Raw genomic sequence first — 27,811 nt, 5'->3', positions numbered from 1 at the left:
TATAAAATGGTAGACTATTGGTGCACTCATACAATAATACTAATGCTTTCTTGAGTTAACTAATGTCTTTTATGGTGGACATAGGTTAGATGGCTTTGTAGGGACTATGCTTTGCAACATAGAAATATTTTGTAGAAACTAGTAGGATGTTGCTGATAGTGATGATGTATTCTTCACTATGGGTTGGTATGATGTATTATTTACTGGTCAGTTGTTTGGGCGGATATACTTGAGCAAATATATGATACACACAACATGTGTACACCCACACATATACATATGTATATATATATATATGTGTGTGTGTGTGTGTGTGTGCGCGCTTTAAAAAAAAAAGTGTGTGTACACAGCGTGCAATTTAAAGGCAGAAGTGTATACTATGTTCGACTTCGTATTGTGCAAAGCAAAAAGTTTCCAAAAGTAATTGGTGATTAAGCTTAATCAATACTCGATCAAGTCCTGATTAAGCATAAGTAATACGCAGCCAGCACAGATTAGCAGTGTCTGCGCAAACGTTGAAATCTCGCCATGGCTTCTCCGTGAAGACTTGCTGCGCTTTACTTGAGAGAAGAACAGCTTCGTGAGATGGTAAGGGTTTCTTGGTTACGTTATGCAGACATGAAATGGTAGATATGGAAACTAGGAATCAGCTGAAGCATGCTAAAGAGCATTGCCATCTTCTTCGTAGTTGTGAGCTGATGATAGTAAAAATTCTTGCATTGATCTAACTAAGTTTATTCCTGCTTCTTTTTTTTATCAGTTCTCCATAGCAGCAATAAATGATGTGGAAACAACGCAGCATGAATGGCAACCCCTGGCACCAACTAAGGAAGCACAGGTTAGTGCTGCTGAACTTGCGAAACAAGCTGTCTGTTGAGTACCTTGAATAGTTAGCGACTCTTTTCTAATTCCTCTCAAGGAACTGCAAGAAACAAACCTTTGACAAATTTTCTTGGTTTCATTTTTGATGATACAGGAGTTCCGCCTCACTCAAATGTATCATGAAAGCCTTCTGCATATGCAAGCTGGGGAATACAAGCAAGCTCAAAAGCTGCTACAAATCATTATTGAGGATCCCTTGAGTCTCAATGCAGAGGCAAGTCTAAAATCTCTTTGGACATGCACTGTGCTTGTTTGTTGACATCTGTACTGTCTCTTTTGAAAGAAAGTGTAAAATAATAGCTCATGACATTGTTGAGCTTTTGAAATTTTTAGTGTGTTCTTATTTTTCTCGTAGAGCCAAACCTTGCACTGAAATGTATTTATATATAGGCCAAATTCAGCCTCAAAGGATGTTAATGGAATCCTTTTTTTTTTCTGGCCTATTGTGTCCTATATTGATCACCAAAAAGAAATGTACATGGTCATATGACCAATTAAACAATTGTGTACAAAGGCTGGAAGACAAATATTGGACATGAACATGAAAAGCCCATGCAAACCAGTCATGCTATAATCAGGCAATGAATTTCACTGCCAAGATGCCATCCTCTCAAACTCGCGCATTTGACATATAAATGTTTAATGACCCCAACAGTGGTGAGCACAGACATATTCCAAAGCAAAGTGCCTCTTTACTGGAATATATGTTTTTGTACACCACTTGCACCATTGAAAATAAAGGCATTCCTGGTGGTCTGATTATGACAGAAACCCAATAACGATGCATGTCTAGAGGCAGCTGAAAATGCCTGGGAAAGAGCACTTTCCAAAAACCCAGGCACAAAGATTCACCAGTTGATCCTCAGGGCAGTGATTTGGATATCAGCAGCAGTTTCGAAGGCATAAATTCAGCTTATGAGCGGCACTTTCCTTCTTTGGTAGAAAGTGCTAAGAAGTCTGCTGAGTCTTTGAAGACGCCTAGGAGGTCTTCAAGACTTAACCCCCTTATCTAGCCTTGATTTGAGGCAATCTTGTATCTTAGATTGCCTTAGGTTTTTATTTTTTGGTGATACCATTTATGGTGTTCTCTCTGTATTATTCTGATGTAATTCTACCTTGGGGTCTGTGCCCTTGAGGTGATTTTAATAGAAAGATTTTCTTTTTTGGAAAAAAAAAAAGATTCACCAGCAACATGTAACCAGATGGAGGAACCATATATTCTTGGCATGAGGACACATAATGAAGCAATATCTATTGTCTGCTCTGAAAGAGGTACAAAAGAAACACATGCTAGAGGAAAGATGACGATGGCGCAAACTCGTTGCCAATGACCTCCCACCATAGCCTGCCAAAGAAACACCTTTGCCTTTGAGCATGCCAGCCATCTCTCAACCAAGCAGCAAGTTTTCTGGCGCGCCAAGCTTGTTGACCATGTCAGCCAGCCAATGCTTTGGTCCAATGAGAGTGTGATAGATGGTCTTTGCAGAATTGTTAGTAATGGGGATTTTGGCTTTTGTAAATTGTCACAGTGATGTGGCATGACCGGATCAGATGGGAAGAGGAGAGCAAGTGCCAAGCTGGAGCTTGAACGAAAAAGCAAGCATCAATTTGAGTCCGGGCCAGTGTGAATCCCGAAGGGAATCACGGTGCAATTTGCGGGATGCTGATGTGGCACGTATGGACAATGATGATGTAGCAGGGGTGCAAGTTATTACTATAATGGGACCACGTGTCAACAGAAAAAGAAGAGAGTGAACAAACTTTCAAGCACTTCAAACAATTGAATTGCAAGAGGAGACATCAAACGGGACATGGAGTGGCATAGTTCCACCCCAAGAGTGCACTGGCCCCAAACTATGGCGCCCCTTTCGGTAGTTCTTTATATGACTTCAGCGAGGTACAACACTTGTGGCTCTACCTTGCATCTCCCGCGGGTAGAATGCTAGAGAGTGAGCCCACCAGCACAAATTTAAAGGCCCTTGGCCATCCAAAAGCAGCTTACTTGAAAAGCATCAAGTCTAAAAGGACTGGGTCCAAAAGCATAAGCGCCCATAGGGCTGTCCGTACGCTACCGCCACATCATCACAACTAGCGTAACGTCCGTACAACTGCCATGTCATCAACCCCTCTACGCAGTTGACTGTGTTAGTGTCTGCTTTATTTATTTTAAGCCCCATCGGCTTGTCAAAGTCGATGATGCGAAAGCGTAGAGACCAAGGAGAGAGAGAGAGAGAGAGAGAGAGAGAGAGAGAGAGAGAGAGAGAGAGAGAGAGAGAGAGAGAGAGAGAGAGAGAGAGAGAGAGAGAGAGAGAGAGAGAGAGAGAGAGAGAGAGAGAGAGAGAGAGAGAGAGAGAGAGAGAGATCTCCTGAACCAATCAACTTTGGCAATGAATAACTGATTGTGTATACAGTGGAGGCAAGGGGTTGCTTATATAGCAACCTTCGTAAATTTCCCTACCCAAGACTTTGACAAATAAGTAAATTAAATACCTAAAAGCCAAACTAAGTTATGGGATCACATTGGGCATTGAACTCCGACCTACGGGTCCAAACACCAATAACTTGAACTCCAACACAATGGTCCAAATTAATTATAGGGAGCATTGCTTGCCCCTCTCTGCCACTCACAAGCCTCTCTTTGACTGAAGCTAGTGGTGACACCTGTCATTTGACTAGAAATCTGACGTCGAGGCCACTGGGGCCACCGCCAATTCCTCCAAGCTGCACAAGCCATTCCTCTGGTACTCCCAAGCCATTCCATACCCTCTCTCAAGCTCCAATCTCCTCGCCACTTCAAATTCCAAGTCGGTAAATCTCCAAGCAGTTTCACTTTCCAAGCCGATCCACTTGAATTTGCACTTCTCCCCAAAAATTGGCCTCCAAAGACCGCTCCTTCCAGGCTGATCCTTAAGGATCTCTAAGACCATGAAGCTCCAAGTTGCCTTTGCAAGCAAAACATGCGCTTCAACTGTCCCTACCAATCCACGGAAACTTTGACCTTGTCACTGTGACAACTTTGGGGGTTGTCGTCGTCAAGTGCACAAGGGGGTATTTTTAAAACGCAAAGCCTAGAAGGGGGAAGGCCAAGGTGGTATCGGATTTTGAAAACACCGCAAGGGGTTGTCAAAATGCTTACTGGAGGGGGAGATTCTATAGTTTCACCTTTTACTCAGCGTTAGAACGCTTGCCACAGGGAACTCTAAGCTTGGGGGGGGGGGGGGATGGCGCCGGCATGAGCGTTTCAAAACGTTGGAACTGTGGGGAAGTGGGGTGGGATACTCTCGCAGAGGGCGTTTCAAAACGCGAACGGGTGGGCAGCGCTGCAGGGAAGGGTACTGCGTTTCAAAACGCTGCAGGCAGGGATGTCGCGATACAAGAGGTTCGACTCCTCGCGGGCTACGTCAAGGGCTTCGTTCACCAAGCTACCTCAAGCTCTGATACCATGTCAAAGTCGACGATGCGGAAGCGTAGAGACCAAGGAGAGAGAGAGAGAGAGTCTCCTGAACCAATCTCTCTCTCTCTCTCTCTCTCTCTCTCTCTCTCTCTCTCTCCTGAACCAAGCGTAGAGACCAAGGAGAGAGAGAGAGAGAGAGAGAGAGAGAGAGAGAGAGAGAGAGAGAGAGAGAGAGTCTCCTGAACCAATCAAATGAATAACTGAATGTGTATACAATGGAGGCAAGGGGTTGCTTCTATAGCAACCTCAATAAATTTCCCTACCCAAGGCTTTGACAAATTAAGTAAAATAAATACCTAAGAGCCAAACTCAGTAATCAGATCACATTGGGCAGTTCACTTGAGATGCCAAAACTTCAACACGGCCCGGGTACCATAAGTTGGTCGGGGGTTAGGTTTTTTAATCCTAACCCATTCTAATAATAGGTAGAGTAATCGTCCGCGATTATATATGTGAAACAACTCAAGTTAAATAAAAAATATATGAGAGTCATTTCGAGGGTCAATCGGAGGGTCATTCAATTTTCTCTTTCGATATTAGAGCTCTTAATATTCTGGCATAGCAAAATTAGCCATCACACCTAGACTGCACTGATCTTTAGAGGGGTGTCTCGATGCACTAAAGTTACATAGCAGGCAAGCTCAGGCTGGATGTGGAAATGCCATGGCATATCGAGGATAATGTCACATCCTTTGATAGGTGCTATCAAATATTAGTCTCACTCCTTGTCTAGGAGTTGCATTGGTAGTCAACCCTTTAAATGCAGATCTGGATGTGATTGAGGTGTCTAACTGAGCAAAGTGAGGCTCAGGCGCTCTGCAGTATCAAGAGAGATGATGTTGTCTGTAGATCTTGGATCATAGAGGATCTACTAATTGGTTGTTTACAGATCCCCAACCCTTGCGAAGCTGACGCTTCTCTTTCTCCGTTTCCGTATTCCCTTGTACATCAGGAATCCTTCTTTGTGTTCTCCTTCTTTGAAGATGCTTGTTCCTGCCGAGTAGAGTAGTTGGGCTTCACAGTAGAAACATCTTTCTTCTTCCTTGAATTTTTGTTCTGCTTACCGGTGTCCGTTGGCTTCTTAGCCAGATCAGGGTCCCCAGGGGGATGCTTTTTGCCTCGGTTGCGATGATTTGTCATATACCGCTCTTTGTCTTGCTTGGTAAGTGCTTTATTCCATTTGTCTCGGAGTTCTAGTAGTGTGTAGCTCCTCAACAATGATTGCTGACTCCATCATCCTTTGAAGGAGTATCGTGGGGAATTGGGACACCTTCATGCTCTTTCAAAGATGTGGTTGTAGGCCTGCTTCGAACTTTCGCATCTTTCCCTTGATCTTCATGAAAGTTGTGACTTTTAGAAGAACCGACTAATACTTGTCAACATAGGTCGTGACTTTCTCATGTTCCCTCAGGATGGTATCGTACTTTTATTGAAGGTTATGCTAAGATAGTGGCACTGTTTGACCAGAAGATTGAGATGCAATTGCAGGCTGCTATACGCCACGATATAAAATACTACTCAAGATAAGTTACATTGACCCTAAACGATTTACTCGACTCTTTGACGATGGAGATATTATATTTTTGAGAGTGAAGCCTAAACACAGCTCTTTATCAATGGGTAAGTGTAAGAAACTTAGTGCGAGATATTGTGGACCGTCTGTCATCACTTAAAGGATAAATGATCAAGCTTATCGATTATTGTTACCACCTTGTCACAAGTGGGAGCCCACACGAACAATTCATAAGTTGAAAATAAATGAATTTTGACAGACAGATAGTAGGGAGAAGATTGACAGAGTGTTTGGGGACCAGAAGATGGGTTGGTCCCCCTCTTAAAGAGAATCTTTATTACAAGGAGAATCTTATTACAAGAATCGTAGTGAACCCCTCCATTCTAGATCTAAGGCTCGATGGTTGTTTACTTTCTGTTCGGGAACATGAGAGACTAGCTCTCAACTCAGATACCTTCCGGTTTGTTCTTAAAGCATAGGAGCTCCGCAAATTGTCCCAGATCCCGTTTCCGGAATCCCCGAGCATAGGCCGAAGCCTCCTTGCTCTGTAAACACAAACACAATGGCAAACACTCATAGATCTCATGTACAACTCATCACCTGTTGCTCCTGGTACATAAAGCAACCTCCGTATGCAAACTTGTAGCGAGAGCCTTCCCTTCTTCTAGCGTTGGCAGAATCTTGTGAGAGGGGGGCGCCAAGGTTGGTTTTTTTATAGCCGCACGAGGCCGGCAGGACTAGGGTTAAAGTGGGGGCGCCCTACTTTTGTTTTCTTGGGGGGGGGGGGGGGGGGGGGCTGGAATAGCAGATTATTGGGGTGCACTCCAGTAAAAGATACGGGGAAGGGTCGATTTGTTGCCTAGAAATAGCTAGATGTGGGGGCGTGAAAGCGGCCTGTAGGCTTACTAAAGGGTGCTTTGGCTTTCACCCGATCTATATGTTGTGTAACTTTACCTATACTCTATGACACACAGTAACTTCACGAATAAACCTGTGAGTGGAATTCACCACTTCAAACAAATCACGACTTGGTAGCTAGAGTGCTCCCAAGTAGACAATGACACCCTGTTGGCCCCAAAGGTTGGCACCCCCTTTTAATATTTCTTTATTCCAATTAAGTTGGAGAAAACGTGTAAACTTCTATGAGCTGTCTTACTTCTGTTGGGCTGAAATTACCTACTCTAGCCCAATTTTGGCAGCATAACGATAGTAGAAGGCTTCACAAACAAAATCCCCATGTTAGTACTAGGTGACTTTCCATGCAAGTTAGAGCACGTTTGCAAACCTGGCGAGAAAATACAGTAGGCTGAATTCTCTGTTTTCAGCCTCTAAAACGCTCGAGAACACCTATGTAGCAGTTCCCTAGCTTCCCCGAAGCTCTTGGGACCTTTAGGCATCAAAAAGGGTCAAAACCCTAAACCTGCAAAAAATTATAGCAAGCTGTAATTTTCTGTTTTGAGCTCCTTTTGCGTGCCGAACGCGAGCTCCCGCACCTGAAGGGCTACTTGCTCTTTGATTTAGATGAGATTTCTCCCCTTTTGAATATAGAATCGTGATGCCTGGCTCAAGGGCTATTCATCTCTATGTACAGTTCTGTGGGTTTATGCGTGATTGTCGAGGCAAGAGCCTCTGCCACAGGTACCAGAATAGCTAGCTGCTAATCCCCATCGGGTACAGGTTGATTTAGAGAGATTTCTCGCGAGAGGTTTTTGAGAGCGGAATCATTGTGCTACATAAGACAGAGGAGAAGGCAAGTTTTCCATTAAAGCTGTAGACCTGCACCCACTACTCACATACACTCTATAGTCACTTTATGAAGTCAAATCAGCCCCAAGTCAGCCTTATATTGATTTTGGGCACCTCCCTCAGCTGAGGTGTCATGCAGAGAGGTGCTGGAGCCGTCAAGTGTCCCTTATGCCCATTTGGTTTAAATTTCTAGTACTTACCAACTTATGAAGTCTCTGTGCACCACCCTTTTACTAGTCAGATTTTAGTGCCGGTCGGCCCAATCAACTTGTGGTTGCCTAGCCTGCACTGTTGCGGGTGAAACTCTCGGCCATCGGCCGTTTCACATTGGGCATACAATGTCTGGCCATTTGTGAATTCAAAAAGAGGATCCCAAAAATTAAATTAAAATGAAGGGAAGGAAACCAACAAATAAGGTTAGTGTTTGTCACAGTCTCGTGACATACCCCCCTCTTGAAATCACAAACGTCCTCGATTGCATGCCTAATATACATGCCATAGATGATTTAGTGTAATTAGCACCCTTTTATCATTACATGTATCCGCAAGAAAGGTCGTGAAACATAGATACAAATGACTTAGTAAAACCTTCATACTTTTGTCGTTTCTGTCTATCATAGAAGTGAGCATTGTACCTTTAACACTTGTCAAGCAATGTACACTTCTATTGCACTGAATCCGTATGTACATATGATGTGCTAGCTCCAAGATCACCCCTCTTTTACGCTTGTTGAGTTGAGGCATACGTGGGTTGTAAACCAAAGGCTTCAAGGTAAAGCTGCAATACATTTGGTGACTCTAATAGTTCACTCTCTTCCATCCTCTTTGCATCCATAGGTGGATAGTTTCTGAACTTCACCAAATAACGTCTTGTAACTTTACCCTTAACTTTTCTTTCCGTATGTGCCAAAATCTGCTTAGGTACCAAGATCTCATTCTGTTCCTCAACTTCAGGTTGATCTTCATTTGGCAGATCTTTTGACACATTACACAGAAAGGGTCTTAGAAAGCTCCCATGAAACGCACTATGAATCTTCCAAGTGTCAGGCAATTTCAACCTATAAGCAACATGGCTGATCTTGTCAAGTATTGAAAAGGCCCATAATAATGCATGCTGAGCTTGGGAAACAACCTTTCCTTGCCCTCCATCTTCTTAAGTTTGGCCTTTTCAAACCGTAGAAGAACCGAATCACGAGGTGAAAACAAGAGTTCACGTCAGTGACGATCATGAGTCCTTTTTTGTTTTCCCCGAGTCTCTTTCAAGGCAAGTTCAATTTTCTTATACATTTCATACATGTTCTCCACATATTGATCGACTTCAAAAATCTTATCCTTTGTGTGCAAAATGGGAGGAACTTTTTTGCCACCTTCAACAATTTAAGGGTGCTTTGCCTGTTGACGAATGCATAGTATTGTTATGTGCATACTCAAGCATGGGTAAAGACTGCTTCCACTTGCCCTTATTGTCTGACACATAGCATTTAAGCAAATCTAAGATAGTAGAGTTAGCCTCTTTTGATTGTACATCAATTTGTGGATGAAATGAGGATGAAAACTTGAGCATAGTGCCCATGTTTTCAAATAAGCCTCTCCAAAAGAGGCTTGTCATGCGAGGATCACGATCACTGACAATCGACTGTGGCATACCATGGTACTTAAGCACATTGTACATGATCAATTGTGCCATTTGATCAAATTTCTACCATAACCTTATGACGCAATGGCCTAGTGACACATAGTCTTCCATGCATCATCATAAAACTATCCGTGAGGAGATAGTGCTCATGGCGTTGTCCATCTAACAACTGCTCAAAGATCCTTGCAAAATCTGCATCAGTAGCATACTGTTCTTTCATATCATCAAGCTCATGATGATAAGGAATTGACACAGCTGATATTTGTGGCTTTCTTGACTGTTCTTTCATATCATCAAGCTCATGATGATAAGTAATTGACACAACTGATATTTGTGGCTTTCTTGACAACGCATCAGCCATAACATTCTTCTTGCCTTCCACATGCACAATCTGAAAGTGGAACATAGATAGACTTCACATTGTGAAGTTTTCGTCCGAGTTACGACCAGTTGATATTGTGCTAATTCTTTCTATCTTTTGTGGTGCGTATGCCCTATCAACTACCTCATTTTTGTGCTAATTTTTTCGATTTAATGTTTCTTTTAGTGCTAGGCTTCATTATGGTTGAGTCTGCCCTTGATCTCCGGAGTCATGACAGAAACTCAGTACGCTGAACTTTGTGTTTATGTATGCTCATGTGTGTGTGCGTGTGGTGTGTGTTGTGTTTGGGAGCATATGTTAGTACCTAGTTGTACACCCACTATTGGGCACTGACGACGTTAGTGGGGATGTCGTGGTATTTAGTCAATACTATGCATGATGGAGCTGATGGTTATATTGTCTTGTGGGTGACTACCATGGGTCTATACCTTGCACTTTCCTTTAAGGGTAAATCTGGGCTTATCCTGGATTCATCTAGGTATATTTTTTAGTCATATAGCGGACATGCAGACTTCACATTGTGAAGTTTTCGTCGGAGTTACGACCAATTGATATTGTGCTAATTCTTTCTATCTTTTGTGGTGCGTATGCCCTATCAACTACCTCATTTTTGTGCTATTTTTTTCGATTTGATGCTTCTTTTAGTGCTAGGCTTCATTATGGCTGAGTTTGCCCTTGATCTCCGGAGTCATGACAGAAACTCAGTACGCTGAACTTTGTGCTGTATGCTCATGTGCGTGTGCGTGTGGTGTGTGTTGTGTTTGGGAGCATATGTTAGTATCTAGTTCTACACCCACTATTGGGCACTGACGACATTAGTGGGGATGTCGTGGTATTTAGTCAATACTATGCATGATGGAGCTGATGGTTATATTGTCTTGTGGGTGACTACCATGGGTCTATACCTTGCACTTTCCTTTAAGGGTAAATCTGGGCTTATCGTGGATTCATCTAGGTATATAGATAGAATGTTTGCCCGTCGCATATACTTTTCAGATAACTTTTATTGTGTCAAGAAGTATTGCAAGGCCAGATGATCTGTTTGGACAACAAAATCAACACCTAGCAGGTAGTGTTTCCAAGTTGAAAGCACATGAATCACAACCAATAGCTCTTTCTCGTAAATTTGCATCGTCTTTTCTGGCCTTTGCAAGATTCTGCCTTCGTAGGTTACTACCCGACCATCTTGCATTAACACTGTTCCAATACTATTGCCATAGGCATCACATTCAAATGACTTCCTGAGATCTGATAAAGCAATTACTAGATCCGAGAAATTAAAATCTGAAATCTTCTTTTGTGTCCATTCGAAAGCGACCTCTTTCTTTTGCAAAGCATATAGGGGTGAAGTAATCTTTGCAAAATTTCAGATGAATCTTTTGTAGTAGGAACACAATCCCAAGAAGCTACGGACATCATGCACAATCTTCAAATCTGGCATTTCTTGATCGCTTCAACTTTGGCATGATCCATTCAGACACCATCCTTTGACACTATGTGATCTAGCCCTCTAAACGGTCAAAAATATTATCAATCCTTGGAATAGGAAACCTATTCTTGATGATATTCTTATTCAATGCACGATAATCAATACACATGCGCCAAGAGCCATCCTTCTTCTGCACTAGAAGCACTAGGGAGCAAAAGGGTGAAGAACTAGGTTGAATCAACCCTTTTTCTAATAGCTCTTGTGCTTGGCTCATAATTGCTTTCTGCTGGGCCGCACTAACCCCGTAGGGAGGTCTATTTGGTGGGCTATAACTTGGCACCAAATTTATTGCACGATCGTCAGGCCTTTCCGGTGGCAATTGAGACCGTAATGAATCGAAAAAATAGTCAGTAAACTCTTGCAAAAAATGCTGACCTTAATTTATCTAACAGTGATATGTTTGACTGACAATTATCTGAAACGTTATCTGCAAAAATCAAGCAGAAAGATGATTTTTAATTACAGAATTGATAGCAAAAGCCAATACAATAAGGACAAACTCTCCTTTAAGCTTTACATCCAAGATGTGACTTTCGCCCTTATGTTGTAAGGTGATCGTTTTGTTGAAGGCATCCAACACTCCATATACATGGAACATCCATGGGATCCCCAACAAAGCATTGCATCCTCCTAGTGGCATGATGTAAAATTCTTATGTGTCCACATGCGATTGAATATGCAGATGCAGCTTTCCAATGATGGGACTAACACACTCTGAATGGCCAGGACATTCCAAACGTGCCTCTGCTATCTACCCCATTTCTTCAGCTTTAATGCCCCGCTAGCTTGATAGCCAACTCTGGTGAAATAAAGTTTGCCTTTGCACCTGGATGAAAGAAAATAAGCGTTGTTTGATCCTTGACTTTACCCCACGCTCTGCATAGCTCACCTGCATCCGAGTTGGCATACACCCACGATATCTGGCACTAAACCGGCTGTGGGTTTGGGCTTCTTTCCTTTATTGTTCTCTTTGTCCTCATAGTCAGCTGGCCTGTTCCTATGTGGACAATCTGCAACAAAATGACGAGGCTGCTCACAAATAAAGCATTTATTCTCAGCCATTAAAGCCTTCTTCTCTTCGAAAGACTTTTGCACAAAAGGCTTCTTTTTCTGTTTCTTAGCTTGTCCTCTAGTCGTCTCGGCTGAGTCCTTAGCTTTGTTTGCTTTTCCTGACCCCTAGGAAACTTCAGGAGTCGTTTTTGCAAAGGGCTTCTTTGCTGAATTTTTCTTTGACTCACCCCCTTTCGCGTTGCCCTGGAATCTAGTCTTCTCCTATCAACAAGGCATGACCAATGTTGGCAACCTCCTTAAGCTGAGTAAGGGTGGCCTCTCTGTTCTTTGTACAATAGTGCATGAGCCCTTTAGGTAGTCCACAACAATACCTCTCTATCTGCTCTGTCAATGGCACAAATCTGTTGTCACATGCACATCTAACCCTATGTGCATGTGGAGAAGGTGTAACTTATACTTCTAGGGTTCAAGTCAGCCTAGGAAGTGTTCTGGCACCCTTGTGAGCTTGTACGCAGGACGCCCATGTCTAGGCACTCGAGTAGTTGCATACCCTTTGATTGCATAGTCCATATAGTACCGTTAGTCCCAGGCATAAGCAATTTACCACATGTGAACCACCCCTTATTAGTGGGTTGTCAAACTCATCAATAAGTGACTTTTGCCTTATTTTCCAAATCGTGAGGCTCAACATTGCTATATAAGCAAGCCAAGGGGGCGCTTGGAAAGCAAGGAAGCAAAAGAAGAAGTACAAGCAGTACCGCAGCACCCGGACCAGCAACACCCTCAGCCTCAGCCAGCGTTTCCACCCTCAGCCAGCGTTTTTCACCATCAGCAGCCCAGCGTTTTCTACATTGCAGCCTGCGTTTGCGGCCCATAACGCCAGCGTTTTCAGCCCTGCTGAGCCAGCGTTTTCAGCATCAGATCTCAACCTGATCAGCCCGCTACTTCAACGTTTTTCAGCATTCAAATTTTAGCCTTTATCGCCATCAAGCTGCAGATCCTAGCCTCAACATTCCTAGAGTTTCAAAGAAACAAGCACGACAATACTTTTTGAAGTTCAAGGATCGAGGAACCCATGAGGCAGTGTGGGTCGACGAAGATTTCTTCATAGATTACCTTCAGTTTTTGGCAGCCTACAAGGAAGCCATGCAGCTCGGTACCAGTATCTCATCTTGAAAAGGGGAGAATGTCACGTGCACATCTAACCCTATGTGCATGTGGACAAGTTGTAACTCTACTTCTAGGGTTTAGGTCAGCCTAGGAAGTGTTCTGGCACCCTTGTGAGCCTGTAAGCAGGACGTGCATACCCAGACACCTTAGAGTAGTTGCATACCCTCTGATTGCACAGTCCATATAGTACCATTAGTCCCATGCATAAGCAATTTACTGCATGTGAACCACCCCTTATTAGTGGGTTGTCAAACTCAGTGATAAGTGACTTTTGCCTTATTTTCAAATCCTGAGGCTCAACATTCCACTGCTCGACCCAGCTTGTGGTGGCTATATAAGCAAGCCAAGGGGGCGCTTGGAAAGCAAGGAAGCAGACGAAGAAGAAGTACAAGCAGTACCGCAGCACCCGGACCAGCAGCACCCTCAGCCTCAACAAATGTTTCCACCCTCAGCCAGCGGTTTTGACCATCAACAGCCCAGCGTTTTCTGCATCACAGCCAGCGTTTTCGGCTCATTACGCCAGCGTTTTCAGCAGCCCATTATGCCAGCGTTTTCAGCCTTGCTGAGCCAGCTTTTTCAGAATCAGATCTCAGCCTGATCAGCCTGCTAACAACATTTTTCAGCATTCAGATTTCAGCCCTTATCGCCATCAAGTTGCAGATCCTAGCCTCAACATCCTTAGCATTTTCAACATTCAGCCCTTAGCCTCGCAGTAACCAGCATCTACGGCAAGTACCATGAGCATTCACCTCCGTTGCACATTACATCTGTAGGAAGTTACTTTACGCTTTACAAAACTCCCGATTGTACTCTAAGCTTTTGCAAGTAGCTGCATAGAGTTGGTGCCAATTTATCATAACGTTAGCTTCAAATTCATTTGAGAGCCATGCAAATGGAAAACATCTGTTTGAAGTAAACCCATGTGGCGGGTGCCTGTCCTTGCATCAACAATGTTGTCCACCATGAACGTGCATTTCCTTTCAAGAAAGTGGAAGCTTTCCGGACATTGGAGGCCTTTGTAAAATCCCCCCCCCCCCGCATAAGCAATATCAAACAATTGGAGGAAGATAAGAGCCTTTGTCTTGTCTTCAAACCCGTCAAAGGTATCAAACTTCACAGTTGCACCACCCTTGTCCAACACTACCAAATTATCATAGGGAAGTGTCTGCAACATGGGTATGGTGGTAGGGATCATGTGTGCTCCTTGGCCAGTAGCATCTTGGCTTCCTTGCGCCATATTTGCCTGTTGATTCGAAAAGTTAGCCATAGCAAAATTGCCCTATGGCATCCCAAACTAGCCTTGTTTATTGCTTGAAAGCCGATATATGGGGTTACTGCTTGTAATCTGATATATGGGGTTTGGCATCATGCCTTGCATACCCCCAAACACTGCTCCTGGCATGTACTGCTGATTTCCAGACGCATAAGCAACCATTCTTTGAAACATAGATCCACCCTAGAAATACCCAGGATGTACTGTAGGTGGTGGAAATACCTGATGCATAGCCTGGAAGGTAGTTCCCTGTCCATTTAAACCAACATTTGGACTTTGAAAGTTGGCTAGCTGAATTGGAACAGCCGAGGAATTGGCGTCTTGGCCACCTGTTCGTGGACAAAAAAAGTTTTCCTTGGAGCCCCAACTGACTCCGCAAATGTGAATGCTCCCTCCCTGCCGAGACACATTAAGAAGCTGGGCTTGAGCTTCAACGGGCTCTACTTGATGAGAAAGTTGCCTTGCCTGCTGTGACACTGGTGGAGCTTGCAGAAACTCCATAAACCTAGGATTTTGTACCAACCGAGTAAACACATTCATAGCAGTAACCAACTTTGTCATGAATGCATCCTCCTCTAGTTGCCGAGTCATTATCCCGTGAACTTGTGGCGCATTCACACCAACGAAAGGCATATACAATGGTGGCCGTGAACTTTTGCCAACCTCATACACTAGAGGAACAACTTGTCTGTCCTATGAAGAGGAACCCTCTTCTCTGGTGTCATTCATTGTGTTAGCCATAGGAATTCCAAGTTCTTGTGCTCGTGTCTTCGCCCAAAACAAACCAAGGCTCACTCCTTGAGGAAAAAGTGATGCCGGTAACGGAACCTTGAAACCGGCATGTAGGCTTACTAAAGGGCGGTAACTTTGGCTTTCACCCGATCTATATGTTGTTTAACTTTACTAGTACTTTACAACACATAGAAACTTCACGAATAAACCTGTGACTGGAATTCAACACTTCAAACAAAATCACGACTTGGTAGCTAGAGTGCTTCCAAGTAGGTAGTGACACCCCCCAAAGATTGGTGCCTCTTTTGGCATTTCTTTATTCCAATTAAGTTTGAGAAAACTTGTAAACTTCTACAAGTTGTCTCACTTCGATTGGGCTGAAAATTACCTACTCTAGCCCAATTTCGGCAGCATAACGACAGTAGAAGGCTTTACAGACAAAATCCGCATGTACTAAGTGACTTTCCACGCAAATTAGCACACTTTTGCAAACCTGGTGAGAAAATACAGCACGCTGAATTCTCTGTTCTCAGCCTTTTAAACGCTCCAAAAGACTTGTTTAGCAGTTCCCTAGCTTCCTCGGAGCGCCTGGGACATTCAAGCATCACAAAGGGCAAAACCCCAAAACTGCAAAAACTTACAACAAGCTGTAATTCCCTGTTTTGGGCTCCATTTTGCGTGCCGAACGCATCCGTAGCAAGCCCTCGAGTTCCCGCACGTGTAGGGCTACTTGCCCTTTGATTTAGACGAGATTTCTATTTCTCTCTAAATCAACTTGTACCTGCATGGGGTTAGCAGCTAGCTAATCCAATTTTTGTGCAAGAGGCTCTTGCCTCGGCAACGGCAGATAAACCCACAGAACTGTACATGTAGATGAGCAGGGCATCACGATTCTATATTCAAAAGGGGAGAGGTGTGCACGAGAGCCGAATCATCGTACTACATTAGACAGAGGAAAAGGCAAGCTTTCCATTAAAGCTATAGACCTGCACCCACTACTCACACACACTCTGTATCACTTAAGGAAGTCAAATCAGCCCCAAATCAGCCTCCTTATCGATTTTGGGTGTTGCTAGATCCATGCTAACACCCTTGGACCAAACTGTGTGTCCCAAAGAGTGTATCTAAGAGCTCACTCTTCTTTTCGTTGATCACCAATCTCTATTCCCCTAGTGCTTTGGACACTGGTGTCAGATGCTCTCTATGCTGTTCTTCAGACTTGGAGAAAATGACGATGTCATTAAAGAATGTGCCCACATTCTGCTTAAAATCTCCAAAGGTCTTGTCTAGCATCTTGTTGAACATTGCCCAAGTGTTTGTGAGGCTAGACGGAATCACCAAAAACTTGTCCAATCCAAAGGACATTTTGAATACGGTCCTATATACATCTCCAGAAGAGATTTTGATTTGATCTAATGTGCAGCAGAAGTGAATGATGGTCTATGGCTCAAGATGAGTAATCAGCGAGTGCTCAAGGTTCCTTTTACTCTAGAGGAAGGGAGAGCCTTCCTTGCGTAGAGAGAGAATGTGTAATGACCAAAACAAGAGAGTGGAATGCAAACTGTGGGTGAGAGTGCACGAGAGACACCAAATGGGGTCCCAAACGCCCCTCCAAGGGCTCCCCTCTCTATTGCTAGAGTGGTACTTGCTTTAGATTGCACAAAGTCTGGTACAATGCTTCTAGATGTTGTGGTACTTGACGACGACGGTGATTGTGACAATGACGACGATGGTGTTGTCGTCGAGGTCAGATCTGCGATGCTAATGGCTGAAATCTGGAAACGCTAGGTCTACTGTTGTGGGTCTGTAGCTGCGGTGCTGCTACAGGGCATATCTTCAACTGTCCATGAATGCAATGGCTTAAAACTGCAAAAACGCTGGCTGTCTGGAGGCTGAAAACTGAAAATGCTGGCTGAAATCTGGGCTGAATTCTGATCACTGGCTGATCTGCTGCGATAGGGCGAATGCGGCGAGGATCTGCTACCGAAACTGTGCGGTATGGCGAGGCTATGGCTGACTTGAAAACGCTGATCCTCTCGGCTGAAAATGCTGGTTCTTCAGGCTGAAAATGTTGGTGCTTGAGAGCAAAAACGCTGGCCTTGCTGCTGCTTGAGAATAAGCTCGGAGCGTAAGGGTGTTGCTGGCTACTGTGCCCTCCTTGAGTCCCTGCCTCTTCTGCCTCTACTGGGCGACCCCTGCCTTGCTTATATAGGTGCCAAGAGATGGGTCGAGCAGTCGATCTACAGCCTCCCACGATTTGGCAATAATAATAATAATGTCACTTATTATTTATAATGCCATAAGAGGTGGTTCACATGCAGCTTGGGGAAAACTGGGTTCATGCGGTGGAAAGTGCTCATGCTTGGTACTGGGTACTGATGCTAATGATTCTGGGTTGTGCAATTGAAGGGTATGCAACTACTCAAAGTGCTTGGACATGTACGGCCCGCGTACAGGCTCACAAGGGTGCCAGAACACTTCCTAGGCTACCTAAACCCTAGAATTAGGAACAGCTTATCCACATGCACATATGGTTAGATGTGCACGTGACATTGCTCCCTTTTCAAGGTGAGGCATCGGTACCGAGCTGTATGGCGTCCGTAGAGTTGTTGTGCCAACAACTCCTGAGTTCCTGCGAAGTACTCTTCACCGGCCACTCTGCTGCGTGGGTCATGCGACACTTGAACTTCATGAAAGTCTGCAATGGTTGCTTCTTTGGGCTGCGTCGAAAGCGACATAATAATCTGTTGCGGCTCCGATGCTCCAACTTCGTTTATGATCTCGGGTTCACCTTCTTTAAGAATCTCCGATGAGGATTATTCTTGAAACTACCTCAAACACAAAACCATAAACATGATCTCGGGTTCACCTTCTTTAAGAATCTCCGATGAGGATTATTCTTGAAACTACCTCAAACACAAAACCATAAACATATTTGTTTCTTGTCGAAAGATCGAAAAAGGACTATTTTTCTTTAATGACTGTGCATGCAATACATGAACAAAGTGACAGAGTGTCCAAAGTGTTTATCAAATACATGCCAAAAGTGAGATCGAAACTTGACCTTTCGACCTAAAGCTATCAACTGTGGCAAATCACAACGGAATTGCCAATGTTCGATGGACAATCGTGCTTGTGACTGTGTCATGCCGAGGAATGAACATGCAAAACCCACTGACAAAACTGGCAGTCATGAAACTTTGTGAACTCCTTGAAAGCAAATTCTTTATCTTTTGTAGAGCGATTGCATGCATCCGTGCTCATCCGTGAGTGAATCATGTGCATCGTGCAATCAGGCTTGCCTATGAAAAGGAAACACATAGAGATGGTGGCGAAAATACAAGAGACCGTCACGAATGAGGAACTCGGACAATACATACTTACTAATCATGCGAACACAAAATACTTCTTGAGTGGGTTCTTTGGACCCCGACTCGAGAGCCAAGATGGGTCCTGCGTGATTGATCGTATCTGCAATGAGGTTAGCTTTTAAATACTCACAAGACTGGAACCATCTAGCTTGACGGTCACCACAAGGTGTACTCGGTACAGACGAGCAACTTGAAGACTTGATGATCTTGACGAACAATCACCGCGCGATCATGCAAAAAATGTATGTTGTGCTTCGGAGAAGACATGACAGCAAGAGAGTTCGTTTCATGCAATGACTCGTGCTTTTTGAGACTGTGGGATTGTGTACTGAGAGACACTATGATACTACGGGTTTTGTCCTCTTTCAAAACATGAGAGTGAGAGACTAGTGCCAAAGACGGAATGTTCTTGTCATAGCGAAGGACCACGGGGAGTCGCTCCTTTAACTGTGAGAGAGAGAGAGTTTTCTTTCCAATCAATGCGTGGATTATAAATATTAAACTTTAAACCCCTTGATGCCAAAAATCAAATCACATTCTTTGAGAGAAGAAACCACAAATCTACAACGAAAATCAACATTTTGAACTAGCACTGTCACACAGGACGTTCATACGTGAACCGAGAGTGCATGCAAGGAGCAAATCCAGAGATCACAATGGGATCTATGGGAAGAGCTTCTTAACATGCGCTCTTCATGAGAGAGTCACTAATCACATCATGCATGCTATCCAAATCAAACAAGATCACGATGCGTGTACTATTCACATGACCATAACACTGCATGAGAGACTCATCTACATGATCATGAGAAACTTGGGACACATTAGTGTTCTCACTGAGTGCATTCACAAATGATGTGGATTCGGTGGGTTCTTTAGGTGCTTTCGTAGGACAAACTCGTTTTATGTAACCTTTAGTGTGACATTGAAAACATCTATCGTCTCGTGCATATTCATCTCGTTCTTCAAGAGTTAACCCACCTCCTAAGATTCCTTGAGCAGATTTTTCATCAGGTGTCAACTAAGGGGTTTCCTGAATTTTAACCTTTCCTTTATCATCATTGTGAGAATTCTATGCTTGAAGTGTAGAAGAAGATTTAGAAGAAGAATTACCGTTGTGCTTACCAATGGTCTTACCTTGCGGTTGATTCTGAGAAGTACTCGACTTATTCTCCTTTGGCTTACCTTTGTTGTGCTTCATTTTTTGTGCTAGAGCAAGGCCACACTGGCCGGGTGTAACAAACTTGTACACTCCAAGTCAAGAATCTACCGCGACACGACAGGAATTCACTTCAAAACAGTGTGATATAAAAACGCGTTTCGGCCCTCTGAAACCCCGAAACGCCAAAATGGCCGAAACGTTTCGGCGAAATGCGCGAAACGAGTCGACTTTTTTTTTTTGGCCCCCTTTTGACCAGTTGACCTTAAACCACCCATTTGGGGATTTTTAAAGCCAGGCCACTTCACAAAATCGACCTTGTTTACTCGTGACTCAAGTCTCACATCCAGATTTTGGTATTTCACATGTTTTGACAGGTAAATTTGTATGTATATTCAATGTATAATTATAGGTACATACATGTAAAACGAAACATGTGTTTCGCTTTCTTTGAGCCCTGAAACGAAAGGTTTCAGAAACCTCGAAACCCCAAAACGCACGAAACCCCGAAACGTTTCATGTCACACTGCTTCAAAACAGTTCACAATTTGATTCGACACCGGCCCGGCGGTGTCACGTGACACATCCAACCCTACGTGTCCGTGGACAAGCTACACCATAACAGGGTTCAATCAGTCCAGTCAATCTAGATTAGAAGTGATCTGGCACTTTTTGTAAGTCTATTCGTAGACCTTGCATGCCCAGTCACTTAGTGTAGATGCATATCCTCTGGTTGCACACAACATGATCATCAAAATTCCCATCAGAATCCATTAGAATCAGTTAGGGGAATTTTCCAGTGCATTTAGCCTATTTTCCCTATTTTTGACATTTTTCACTTATTATTTTTTTAAAGTGACTTTCCAACAAAAGTAGGTAGGGCAATTTTGCTAAGTTTGTATATAAGCAAACCCAAGCTAGCACTAAATGGCAGAAGAGGCAGCAGGAGCTTCCCGCTCAACAGGCGTCTTCTCAGCAAGAACCCGCAGTACCCCCAAGCTTGGCGATTCCCTCTCCTTGCACCTAGCGTTTTTGGTCTCCATCAGCACCTCCCTCAAGCTTTGGTGTTTTTCAGCTTTGCAGACATCGCCACATGCCTAGATCCCTAGCATTTTACTAACGCTACAGAACAGCCCTAGCGTTTTCTATTTTCAGCCCATTTGGCCGCAGATAGGCAGCGTTTTCAGCATGCATGAATAGCAACAGATTCAGCCATAAAGACTTGCCGAGTATCATCATTTTCAGCCCTCAAAAATGCAGCCAAAACATTCATTTTCAGCCACCGAAAACAGTCCCAGATTTTCAGCCCATAGCGTTTTTGGACAGCAGATAGAAGAACGCAAATTTCAGCCCTAAAGTCGTCGTCGTCATCACCGTTGTCGTCACTGACGTAGTCCTAGGTTGCATCAGTCCATTGCATCGTCATTGTACCACTTTGTGCAATCAATAAGTAGACCATTCTCGCCGACGAGAGTGGGGCCTTCGAAGGAGGGTTTTACAACGTCTTTGGTGTCGTATCTCTCTTCTCTCTCTATCTCTCAGTCTCATACACTTGCACGCACAGTGTCCATTCACTTTGTGATCATAGCACTTTCCATTAAGAACGGAAAGCTCTCCCTTCCATAAGAACTAAAAGGAACCTTGAGCATAGTTTGGAGCACTCATCTTGAGCAAAGCGCAAACAATCATTCCGCTGCACCTAACAGGCGGAGTTTCGTGCCAAGAGGTATTGTCCCCAAAGACTCGCACCCCTTTCGGTATTTCTTTTTATTTTAAATTTGTTGCACAAAGTATGCGGGAGTGGGTGGGTCTCACTCTCAGACTCTGCGTCCATATACTCTGAGAAGTGGGAGCCCAACTACACTTACAAAGAGATTACAAGGGATGCCAAAAGCAGAGCCCCAAAAGCTGTCCCAAAAGAATCCAATAAATAAAGCTTTTTTTTTTCCTCTCTCTCAAGCCACTGCTTGGCAAATAAAGCAATTAAAGAAATTCTCTCTCCCCCTTGCCAATATGCGTAGGAAAAAGCAGATTCAAAAGCTGCGTCATCTGCTGCTGTAAATTGCGCCGCAAAAGCGGTCGTCCGTACAGCATGCCACGTCAGCAGTCCGTGATCTCCAGCGTGAAATGCGGGGGCAGTACGGCAGCACCACATCAGCATTTTGGGACTGTTCCATGCCAAAGAGAGGGTGTGTGTGTGTGTGTACTGGGCAGCCACGTCACTAGTTTGTGACACCGGGTTCACACTATGTCCGCCGGGACACTGGACGCCCATCCCGACGGCGTCTAGGCTAGATCCCCTCTCGTGTAAGCGGGATATAACACATCCCTCGCTAAATACATGGCAGCCGTCAAAACTTTATTGTTACTTGTTTTCTTGTTAGTCGCAAAGTAAGCATTAAATTGATGCAACCAAGAATGAATCACAGATGCATCCATCTTACCATCATACTACTAAACATCAACTTCTCAATGATCGGATTGTTGGAATCTTCGTCTCTACGTGTGCTACGTGATGACTTACCAACCTCCTTGAGTGGCTCAGTTTTCGAGGAGAGTACCAACTTGTGCATGCGTTGATCTCTCTGCGCCTCTCGCTCTGACTCCATAGCCGCGTGTTTTCTTCGGCCGCTATGCGTTGAGTCTCGCGTGCTTGCTCACGCTCGAGCTCCATAGCTGCCCTTCTTTCTTCACGCTCGCGGTGTAGCATCATCTCCATCATCGTCTTGACCAAGGCCTCCATGGGGTTTGGTGCAATCTGTGGCGTAGATGGGGATGGGGGAGGATCGGGGAACAATCCTCTTGGTATAGAAACTTCGTCTTCTCCAACTCCACTCTCATCACCTTCACGCAAACTATCCATTCCGCTAAGGGTAATGACCATGAGCTCTCGGGTTCGTGGGTTCTTGAGGTTCTTGAGTACTTGGCTTCTTGAGGGTCTTGAGTACTTGGGGTTCTTGAGTACTCGGGTTCTTGAGTATTCGGGGTTCGTGGGGTTCCTGAGTACTAGGGGTTCTTGGCTTGCAATCCGCGTTTAAGAAGGCTTTTCTCTTACCCAAGCTCAACTCCTTCCTGCGGGTGCACCTCTTGGCGGCCTTGCCCTCACACCACGGTTTCTTTTTCCCACCTCAGGTCGATTGGTTTGCTGCTAAGTACAAGGTCCGCTCTCAATGACTAGAAAACAGGAACGAGGGGAGGCTGGACATGCCCTTCTTTCTTGGGTTACTTGCCACTCTTCAAAAACACAGATTTCGGACCGACACGCCCAAGTGGTCTTGGGTTACGTGCGACCACAACAAACAAAAAAATTTCCTATGGTTCTTTGTGATTCTTTTCTTGAGTGATGATACCGAACATTGCCAAAGAGCTCTGATACCAATGTAATGTGGAGCGGAAGTGAATTATGGTGTATGGCTTAGGATGAGCGATCAGTGAGTGCTCAAGGTTCCTTTTACTTTAGAGGAAGGGAGCTCCTTCCTGGCTTAGAGAGAGTGTGTGCAATGACCAAAACAAGAGAGTAGAATGCAAACTGTGGATGAGAGTGCATGAGAGTGCTAGAGAGAGAGAGAAGAGACGACACAGGATGGGGTCCCAAACCCCCCTCCAAGGGCCCCCCTCTCTAATGCTAAAGAGGTATTTGCTTTAGGTTGTACAAAGTCTGGTACAATGATTCTAGATTCTGTGGTACTTGACCAGTGACGACGACGATGGCGATGATTATGTCGACGACGACGATGACGATGGTGACTATGATGATGACGACAATGGTGTCATCGTCGAGGTCAGATCTGCGATGCTAATGGCTGAAATCTAAAAGTGCTAGGTCGATTGCTGTGGGTCTGCAAATGCGGTGCTACTACAGGGCGGATCTGCAACTGTCCATGCATGCAATGGCTGAAAATTGCAAGAAAGATGGCTGTCTAGAGGCTGAAAACTGAAAATACTGGCTGAAATCTGGGCTGAATTCTGTTCGCTGGCTGATCTGCTGCAATAGGGCGAATGTGGCGAGGATCTGCTACCGAACAGTGCGGTATGGCGAGGCTATGGCTGACTTGAAAATGCTGATCCTCTAGGCTGAAAATGGTTCTTCAAGCTGAAACGCTGGTGCTTGAGAGCAAAAACGTTGGCCGTGCTGCCTCTTGAGAAAACACTGGGAGCCTGAGGGTGCTGCTGGCTATTGTGCCCTCCTTGAGTTCCTACCTCTTCTGCCTCTACTGGGCGCCCCTAGCCTTGCTTGTATGCCAAAAGATGGTCGAGCAGTCCTACAGCCTCCCATGACTTGGCAATAATAATAATAATGTCGCTTATTATTAATAATGCCATAGGAGGTGGTTCACATGGAGCTTGGGGAAAACTGGGTTCATGCGGTGGAAAGTGCTTGGTACTGAGTATTGATGGTAATGATTCTGGGTTGTGCAATCAGAGGGTATGCAACTACTCTAAGTGCCTGGACATGCACGGCCCGCGTATAGGCTGACAAGGGTGCCAAAACTCTTTCTAGGTTACCTAAACCCTAGACATAGGAACAATTTGTCCACATGCACATAGGGCTAGATGTGCACGTGACATTTGATGATAGCTACTTTTGATATCGATTCTACTGAAACAGGTAGAACCTTGCAATCTATCAAATATATCATCGATGTTGGGTATTGGAAACGTGTCTTGATGGTTATCTGATTTAGAGTTTTGTTGTCTACACATCCTCCAAGATCCGTCTTTCTTTAGCACAAGTAGCATTGGTGAAGAAAAAGATGATGAACTATGTTGGATCAAGTGTTTCTCCTAAAGTCCTCCTCTCCGAAAACTCAAGCATCGGGACTTGCGGCAAAAACGCTTTAAGATTAGATCTAACACTGGAGCTCCGGTACCATGTCGGAAATGGCGATTGAAGATGGACGGGTATGGCTGAAAACCGCTGCAATAGGTGCACAACCTCTCCTCTCTGATGGTGGACCTCTAAATGTGGAACCTGTCTAAGCAATCCTGTTGAGCTGGTCTCCTAGATCTGGGAAGATGCTGCAGGTGGAGAGTCGTCTAGGAGAAAAGCACACAAGGAGAGGTATTTGCAAAAAGACAAAGGCAGAGAGGGGAGAGGGCGATTTGGAACAAAACCTCTAGAGAGAAAACAATGCTAGAGAGAGAAGTTGGAGAGAGAGACCAAAAATGCTGGCTCTGATTTGCAATACACTAAATTGATGGGGTGGATAGCCCACTCCGTGTATAGGGAGCAAATCTAGATTTCGAACCCATTACCTAGAAAATCGGGGGAAAAAATGAACTGGCCCATAGATGGAAAACCAGTGGCACAAGGCTTTGAGAATAAACGCTTTAGACCGAGGGCCACCAAGAGGCACACTAAAAATATGAGGGCAAAACAATGACGGAAACATGCCAGAAATGAGAAAATTCTCTCTCATAGCTGGGCACAGCCCCAAACCAGCCTTCACTCTCTATGATCAGCCCCTGGAAGATACTGGGGTACTAGCAGCTCAACCAAGACCCGCTAGAGAGGCGACAAACCCTCAACTCATGCTCGGATTGCACAACTGTGGAGCTGCCAAGTGACATCTAAAGAAGAAGCTCACCTATCGCGCATTTGAGAAGACAACAAGGCAAGGCACAGCTCCATCTGCTGTCCATTAGAAACTTTACTATGTAACTATCTGAAAAGAATTTGATAGCAAGCGATACTTGCAAAAGAGAGGGAGAGAGAGAAAAAAGGGGAGAGGTTGTTGTGAGGTGAGGGGGGTGCGGTAGTAACACCAAATATTTCACCAAACGCGTTTCGCTAGATTAGCTCATCCGTGGTGCAAAAAATTGGAGGAGGGAGGGGTTATAAATAGGGGGGCATGGTTCGAAAACCTGTACAAAGTACTGTTATATAGGGCTAGTTTTAAAGGTGAGTTATTTCCCAAGTTCTTAAGAGGTACTAAAGAAAAGGGGAGGGAAAGGGAGTATTTAAGGAATGTACCAAAATTTGGAATCGTACAAAAAATTGGAGGCTAGTCAAAGTTAATGAGGTTTGGTTAGATACAAAGGTTGGGAAGAATCATAAGAGGAGAAATATAAGTGGGGAAATAAACGAGGTAGAGGGGAGCACAAAAAAACATTAGCTATTATGGGTTTTTCGGAGCCAAGGTTTGGTGCATTAAGCCAACACACAATAGGTTTGGGAAGGTTTGCAAGTTCAAGATTAGCTTTAAAAAGCCTAGAGAGAGGTTTGTTAATGGGGAGGGAGAGGTTGAGTGTGCGGGTAAGGAGTGAAAAGGGAATTTTTACAATGGTAGGTAATGGTTTGGATTTTTGGATTTTTTGGAGGAGAGACGATTTAGTGCTACAAGAGACAAAACGGAAGCAAGCTTTTAAAAGAGAGGGTGGGTAGCCTTTTGCCCTTAGTCTAGCAAAGAAGAGGTTTCGGATAGTGATAAAACTTGAAAGAGAGCTTTCTCGAATGATGTATCTTTTAAGTTCTGAAAGAATGAAGTAAAACCTTTTGGTGTGTGGGATGCCAGGATTGCCAAGGGATATAGTTGTAAGAGTTGAGGCTTTTTTGGTGACAATGCGAATCGAGAATTCCATGGGTGGCAAAAAAGGCTCCTTTGAAGAAAATGGATGTCTAAGATAACCGCCTCTTGAAAGGAGACGAAGGAAGAGATTTTGATTTGTTCTTGGAGAGGGCGCCCATAGCTTTGAAGAAGCTTACTCAAACTAGAAGAAGGGCCATCCCAAATGCCAAAAGCGTCATCTACGAACCTCTTGAAATAAAGAAGAGAGGGAGAGGAGAGGAGATTCATGCATTCTTCTAGGGAACAAAGAAAAAGGCAAGCGTAAACAACGGCAAAGTTGGACTTCATTGCCGTACCCTTGATTTGGTGCCAACAATCCCCATTGAAAGAACGACAAAGTTGGACTTCATTGCCGTACCCTTGATTTGGTGCCAACAATCCCCATTGAAAGAAAGGTAGTGATGGTTGAGAATAAGAGAGGTTAAGGATAGGATGAAATGGACTTTGGGAGAGGGGAAGATGTCACGGATGGTGTTTTTGAGAGCCAAAAGACTTTTTTGTATGGGAATGTCACGTGACACATCCTAACCCTATGTGTCTGTGGACAAGCTACACCACAGCAGGGTTCTGTCAATTCAGTCAAGTCTAGATTAGCAGTGATCTGGCACTTTTGTGAGTCTATTCGTAGACCGTGCATGCCCAGTCACTTAGCATAGATGCATATCCTCCGGTTGCACACAGCATGATCATTGGAATTCCCATCAGACTCCATTAGCATCAGTTAGGGGAATTTTCCAGTGCATTTAGCCTCTTTTTCTATTTTTGGTTATTTTCACTTATTATTTTTAAGTGACTTTCCAACAAAAGTAGGTAGGGCAATTTTGCTAAGTTAATATATAAGCAAACCCAAGTTAGCACTTTCTGGCAGAAGAGGCACGAGCTTCCCGCTCAACAGGCAACTTCTCAGCAGTACCCCCCCTCAGCACTTAGCCTCGCCATCCCCATCTTTGGCGTTTTTCACAGCATTAGCATCGCCATTGAAGTCCCCCCTTCTGGCGTTAGTTCTCTAGCAGATCAGCCCCATCCTTGGCGTTTTTCCCGCGACAGACTCGGCCCAGCTATTAGCGTTTTCACTAACGCTAGGCAGTCAGCAGATCACAACGTTTTGCCTCAGCTTTCCAGCCCATAAAACGCAGCATTACTTGCAGATCCTCAGCGTTTTTGGGAGCATATAGCCCAACATTTTTGGCAAGGGAAAAGGCACATCAGCGTTTTTGAGTTTCTGCCCAAACCAGCAGCAGATACTCGCAGTTTTCAGCCAATGACACAGCAGTAGATCAGTGCCAGATTGGTTGCCGATGTTCCCCCATTTTCAGCCATAAAAACGCAGCCAAAACAGTCATTTTCAGCCGCCGAACAGTCCCGAAATTCAGCGATTAGAAGATCCGAGATTTCAGCCATCAAGTTGTCGTCGTCATCACCGT

The 27,811-nt window shown here is 44.3% G+C and overlaps 1 protein-coding gene across 2 annotated transcripts in view; it reads left to right on the top strand.

Moving 5' to 3' along the window:
• Positions 1 to 358: 358 nt before the first annotated feature.
• Positions 359 to 27,811, top strand: part of LOC147457463 (Tetratricopeptide repeat (TPR)-like superfamily protein) — a 132,398-nt gene continuing 104,945 nt past the window's right edge. The window contains exons 1-3 of one of the 2 annotated variants that reach the window (XM_086512344.1): positions 359 to 588; positions 761 to 838; positions 977 to 1,096. In XM_086512344.1, coding sequence (XP_086368470.1) covers positions 586 to 588; positions 761 to 838; positions 977 to 1,096 — 201 coding nt within the window. In that variant the 5' untranslated portion in view covers positions 359 to 585. The remainder of the gene's footprint in view (positions 589 to 760; positions 839 to 976; positions 1,097 to 27,811) is intronic. The other variant, XM_086512345.1, reaches the window with a different exon arrangement.

This window comes from Adiantum capillus-veneris, chromosome 5, assembly GCF_014529385.1.
Source record: "Adiantum capillus-veneris isolate H3 chromosome 5, ASM1452938v2, whole genome shotgun sequence".
Classification (NCBI taxonomy): domain Eukaryota; kingdom Viridiplantae; phylum Streptophyta; class Polypodiopsida; order Polypodiales; family Pteridaceae; genus Adiantum; species Adiantum capillus-veneris.
This window is presented reverse-complemented; position numbering and strand designations above follow the sequence as displayed.